At 41.5% G+C, this 6,353-nt stretch overlaps 1 protein-coding gene across 1 annotated transcript; it reads right to left on the minus strand.

The window, feature by feature from the left end:
- Positions 1-1,324: 1,324 nt before the first annotated feature.
- On the minus strand, positions 1,325-5,263 carry barx1 (BARX homeobox 1). Its single transcript, XM_062411933.1, has 4 exons — positions 4,514-5,263; positions 3,133-3,424; positions 2,268-2,352; positions 1,325-1,785 (listed from the first exon to the last, which is right to left on the minus strand). Exons 1-4 carry the CDS (start codon positions 4,713-4,715, stop codon positions 1,618-1,620), a joined length of 747 nt encoding a protein of 248 aa, XP_062267917.1. The 5' UTR covers positions 4,716-5,263; the 3' UTR covers positions 1,325-1,617.
- Between the last annotated feature and the right edge of the window lie 1,090 nt (positions 5,264-6,353).

Here is a 6,353-nt window from a genome sequence, read left to right on the forward strand (position 1 = left end):
AAGTCAGCTGTGATTTGCTGTAGAAATTAAATACAACATATTTAAATTGTAACGTCAATAGCAATGACAAGTAAACTTTAATTTGACTATCAGCATCGATGAAGATCCCGACGTGCTTATAATAAAATAGTTAATTACACCAGAATAGAGCCTGATGTTCAAACTGTCCGCAAACAGCGACAAACAGCAGACAGGCGCACATTGTGTTTCCCGCAGGTTTCTCATGAATACTCTCCGGTCATGGACTGGATGTACGTTCTGATTAATAATGAATGAGGGCTGGTAAATAATAGGCTATGTGTCGGCCTCTCAGATATTCATCTCGGTCAGGTAACGTTAAATGTTTTCAAAATAACATAAAATAAAAGTGTCCACTGTAAATGGAGCAAAATACAATGTCGGCAATGGACTACAATTTGCTGTTAATATCTCAGCAGTGCCTGAGGAAATCTTTCTATAAAAAGAATAGATAAATAAATACAAATAAATAATATTCTGTTCTAATATCAAACTACCAACTCTTATTTTATAAAACAATGAAGTGGCACCTTTAATAAGTTGTTGATATGAATCAAAGGAAGAAATCTATTAAGGTAAAATTAAAACAGAATATCTGATGGATATTAAATTTCATAATAACATTTGCTTGCATCCAAATTATATTTGTCTTCGTTCATTTTTGAAAACTTAAACAAATTAGTACAACTCCTCACATCGAGTGTTTATTCAGTTTTTGAAATTTGAAATGAAGAGATGGAAGAAAGTGAAACTAAGGGAAATGTAAAATAAGTGTGTGAATTTCTTTGCTCTGTTTTTCATTAGGTCCTCAGGGGAGCCAGCATCACTTCCTCTCTTTTATACAAGAACACAATGAGCGGTGTTGCCAGTGTGAATCCACAACTTAACAGGAGACGCGTGGCCCTGGTTACATCAAATAATGACAACATTGAATTAGGAAACCACTTACAAACGTTTGTCACAGAGTCTGCCTCATTTTCCTCATACACCAGAAACATGTCCGGTACTTGAATGTGTGAGTTTCTTTCGGTTTTTGCACGTGTATAGCCTGTGACCTCATACCCAGTAAATGATGTCAGGAATCAACAAGACATTTACTTATTAAGAAGGTATGTAACCATATTAGGCCCTGAAGCACGTCAACATGTCAGCATGTAACTGATGAGCCTGTAAGCTATCATCATCATCCCTCTGTGCACTATACACACCACACTAAAAGCGTATTAAACCTCTATATGTCTTTTATAATAAACAGAGAAGAGCATTAGTGAAAATATATTTAATAATTAAACATAGCACAGTTACATAAAAGGAATGCAAAACAGATGAGTGAGTGTGGATCCTTAGAATAAAAAGGGTTGACCTACTGCAGCGGTTTGAGCTCCCTCCTCTACAGCAGCAAGTTCATCATGAGGGAATGCATGGTCGGGCTATAACAAAAACACATGGCTGCTGGTCAGTGTTGCCTTGCCAAAGTCTTTTGGGCATCCACAAAAATCGTCTCCATGCCATCATAGAACCTGGTCCCATCCAGAATGTGCATAGTGTAGGTCGCAGGGTTTTGCATAGTCAAGAGTGTCTGCAGGCTCGGAGGCACCGTCACTCCTCCTGAGTGCTGTCTAAGTGGGAACTTGAACCTTCAGACTGATGCTCAGCGTCAGCCGCAGACCGCTCTTGCTCGGAGAGCTGCTCGCTGCTGGGGATGGAGTTCTTCTTCGGACGGCCCTTCGGTTTGGTCGGCGACTCCAGGCCTCCTCCCTGCAGCACCTGCATGAGCCGTAAACTTAGGTTAAGGTTCAACAACTAACTGACCAAACAACCAAACAACCGAAATACCAAAGCAATGTCAGAGAGTCACATGTGAGGGATCCTCTACCAGGATGGACAGAAGTGCAATAGATGTAGCACAGCAACAAATGACAGTGTCTAATACAAATGGGGAGTGGTATCAAGGTTAAATGTATTAATACTGAGCTTTTGTTGATTTGATTTAAGCATATATTACATAACCCAACAAAATATCTTATAGTGAAGTGAGTAACACAGGTAACACAAAAGCGGATCTGCTTTGTCTCTCATGCACCAGGGTCATGTAACTGAACTACATCTTTTACCAACATCTGCTGACATAATACACCACGCAAATAATTACTATTGTTTGTTGTTGACAACTACACTCATCATCATCATCATCATCATCATCATCATCACCATCATCATAATAACATGGAAAATGAAGAGTGACTTACAATTTTCTTCCACTTCATGCGTCTGTTCTGGTACCATGTTTTCACCTGCAGCTGACTGAGACCCAGTGACTCGGCAAGGTCTATTCTGTAGAGAACACAATCCAAAGCATTGATACGCCATCCAATCGCTTGTATGTTTTAACTTAAAGACCTCATGGGCTTTTATCCTGGTTGGGCAAATAATCGAATTCTGTCAGTTGTTTCTAATAATTATGTCACATTTTATTCAGCACAGTATTTAATCATAGAGGGCCACTGCTAGGTATTAACAGGTACAGGCATCAGGGCCAGAGCTCCCACTGAAAACTATGAGCCCATGTCCTGCTGGGGGGTTTATTTTAACCTGTGTGTGTCTGTGACTGTGAGTGTAGCAACATGGTGAAAATTGACATGTCATAGCAAAAAAACACAACTTAAAATATAATTAAATATCTTAATATACTTCATAACATATATGACATTAACATATTAAAACATTACATTAAATAATGAATTTAATAATGCTTATTTTGGCCATTGTTTTATTATCAAGTGTACAGAGCCACATGTTTGTGACTAACATGTCCTTTCAGGCTCTGCTGAGGGATTTATTGTTTAATTTTAACAATGAGTGATACTCATCTTGTTTTTGGAAACAATGGAACAGAAGTCTGTATAATCTCTTATAAAGTGTGGTGATTAATTCCATACATTTTGTGCTTTCTTTTTATTTATTTTATTTTGAATGTATGACATCGACACACGTCAAATTGTCTGAATAAATTATAATACAACTTAAATAATAAGAATAACAACAATAATGATTACAATTTTTTTCTACAGCCCTGATCCTCACACGTATTATAGAAACACAGTGTACACGCACCTATCTGGGGTGGACAGATACTTCTGCTTCTCGAAGCGCTTCTCCAGGCCCATGAGCTGCAGCTCGGTGAACACGGTGCGGCTCCGGCGGCCCTTCTTGGCTTTGCTGCCTCCGTCGACTCCGTGCTCCAGCTTCCCGCGGAGGTGCAGGTCCAGCGGCAGGTGGTGGGACGCCGCGCCGAGCTGCAGGCCCGGAGACACGGACAGCAGCGGGGGCCCGAGCGCCGAGCCCAGCGAGCAGGACAGCGGGGACATGGGGAACTTGAGCAGGCTCGTCTGCTCGGCTTTCAGCACTGCAGGTCGGGAGAGGCAACACGGACACACACGGAGAGAGGGTTGTGTTATAGGCACCAGTCATTGTGTTGCTGTAGGTGGAATTCACCTTAATCTCTGGGCTCCCAAGTGAAGCTATTTTACTGTACCAACCCTGCATGGCATCAAACACAGACTGATCAGGTCAGCTGTTAGAATATGATGCATTTATCATGAATCTGAGAATACACTGACGTCACACAATAACAATACTTGGGTCTAAAACTTCAGAAGATACCCCCTTCTTATCCTGATGTCACTATAGTATTTATGTTATTTGCGTTTAATATCAAGTAAAAATTAAACATCTGATCCATGGGACATTCATCCAAATGGGTTAGTGTGCAGCTGGACTGGACTCATGTCCTGATCATTAATGATCATCATTTAACAAATCAGAGCCTGGTTTAACCTTCAATAATCAGGCCTGTTTCACACTGGAGCTCATGTCCAAACTCATCTCCATGTAACTCCTGTAATTAGGAGTTGATAATGCCCCCCCCCCCCCCCACCCACCCACACACACACACACACACTTGGCGGTGGTTTTCTTCCGTGAACAAGGTCATGGCTTTAGATTGAAGGTATATAAACACACTTAAGGTAAAACAAATTCTACACTGAAATAATAATAGTAAATATTATAACATCTCCAATTTTCATTATTTTAAATCAGAGGAAATATGCAGGTTTATTCGGGAGACCAACAGAGTCCAGACTTTTAGCACGCACATTACAAACTCGGCCGTATTAAAACTAAGTCGCTAATTAAAAATGTTTTTAGCTTCTGGGTATTTTTTTTCAAACTATTAATACTTAATGCAACTGCTTTTACCTGAGATATAGTCTTGTTCGATAAAATGTCCGCTGTGTCCTTGTTTTTGCTTTATTAACACAAATCAGTGTGTCTCAAAAACAAGCCCGCATGTGACAAACATTAAATTCACAACCTGGTGATTTATTTTCTGATTTAAAATGAATATCATCAGTAAGAGGGATCTGTTCTACATTTTGATTCCAGGCACTTTTACACGAATCCGGTCACAGTGACCGTCAGGGCCGCCTCTTACCTAGCTGGTTGTGGAAAGGCCGGGCGGACAGCAGAGCATGGACCCCGAACTTGAGGAACTCCCCGGCCGGAGCCGACACTTTGTGCTCGGGGTGATCGGTCAGGATCTCCTCTATCATGAAACTCCTGTAGCGATGAGTCCTGTGGTCGGCGTGAAGGTCCGGAGGATAGTAGTGCGCCCCCATGTCCAAATGATGCTGCATATTGTGGCTGCGCGTGGCCTCAACAAGACACGCAAGTGCTGCACGCCGAGTAGCGCTCCCTCAATGGCCCAGGCCAGCTGTCATATTCCCTGTTTTTTATAGTCCGGATGGAGAGCCAAGTTATCCTCAGGTGCTGGAGCAGGTCAACAAATAAAACAGAACCAGCGGCCCGCAGGTGGCTGTAGTCCCCGCGCCTCCGTGCGTCCTCAGCGGGTTTTTACGCGTCACTTCAGACGACACTTATTTCGGGAGAGGAAATCTGGAGCGGAGAACAAGCCTGTGACCAAAAGCTCCCGTTAGCCCGGCTGCGCTCATGCCCAGTGGCTTGGTGCGTGCGCGTGTGTGTACGCGTGTCTCTCTCTCGCTCTCTCTGTTTGCACGTGTGTCTCTGTGTGTATGAGAGAAGAGCCGCGGAGGTCGGAGCTCATCTGTCAGCTGCGGAGCGCGTCACCTTGACAGTGAGTTGAGGAAAACGCTTTTGGGTTTTATGAGTGCGGTGGTGGCTCCACCTCTTCTCAGGGTCCGTCTGCTTCTGTCTCACTGCACAGCTCCGGTCACATGCAAACTGCTGCCGTCCCTGCTGCAGGGATCTATATGCAAAGGCAAGGAAATCAGGGCATTCTCACATGCCCTTCAATATAGGCCATTAGACTGATGATGATGAGGATGATGATAATAATAATAATGATACAGTGCAACACAGGAAAATAAGCTAATACTTTTCTATAAACTAATAAGTAATTCATGAAGTTTTATTATTGCGTGAGAGAGATTTAATTTGAATAATTTATCATATAAATATATCATCAGCAATTCATGCTTAATATATATAGGCTCTATACACACACACAAGTTTGCAGTTTTAACAATATATATATGTTTTACCAAGAAAGTTATCAGAAATTCAATATCATGTTTTTTTTCTGTTGTGGCGTTCTCCTCTATTGAATTCAGTTCATTTAATTCCTTTTTATTAATTCAGTTCAGTTCAATTCAGTTCAGTTCAGTTCAGTTCAGTTCAATTCAGTTCAGTTCAGTTCAATTCAATTCAATTCAATTTTAGTTCAGTCCAGCCCAGTTCAGTTCAGTTCAGTTCAGTTCAGTTCAGTTCAAAGTTAGTAGCCTATTCATTTATTTAAATCTAGTAATGACGTAATTATGGTGTTTTTGCCTAAACCGTTTGGATATGAAGCTACATCATCAGAGACTGATCAAACCTCAGCTGATCAAAGCCCATCATGTGTCAGAGTGAACCACTGAGGAAGCTCAAAAAGCAATATATCATTCTGGTTTTAAAATCCACTTCAGAGCACCTCTGGGATTTTTTCCTTTGCGGTTATTTGGCCAGATTTTGTGAAATATCTCCCACGGCATATTTTTAGCATGTCTCAGTGCCGCTTTGAGAAAAGCTCCGGCCTCCTAAAGTCAACTCTGCAGCTGGAAACCGCTTCAGAAGAACCTTTGAATGGTTCAGAGCTGTTTGTTTGAACAGTACTCAGACTTTTTAGGAAACTTTGAATATCATGTTTTTTTCTAAACCTTTCTTTAATAATGATGCAGTAAAAAACCCATGGGCCTGCAGAGCGGACGTGACAAATATACTCAACATGTTAACACAATTCAGAGCGACACACCACA

Source organism: Platichthys flesus, chromosome 2 (genome assembly GCF_949316205.1).
Source record: "Platichthys flesus chromosome 2, fPlaFle2.1, whole genome shotgun sequence".
NCBI classification, from domain to species: Eukaryota; Metazoa; Chordata; class Actinopteri; order Pleuronectiformes; family Pleuronectidae; genus Platichthys; species Platichthys flesus.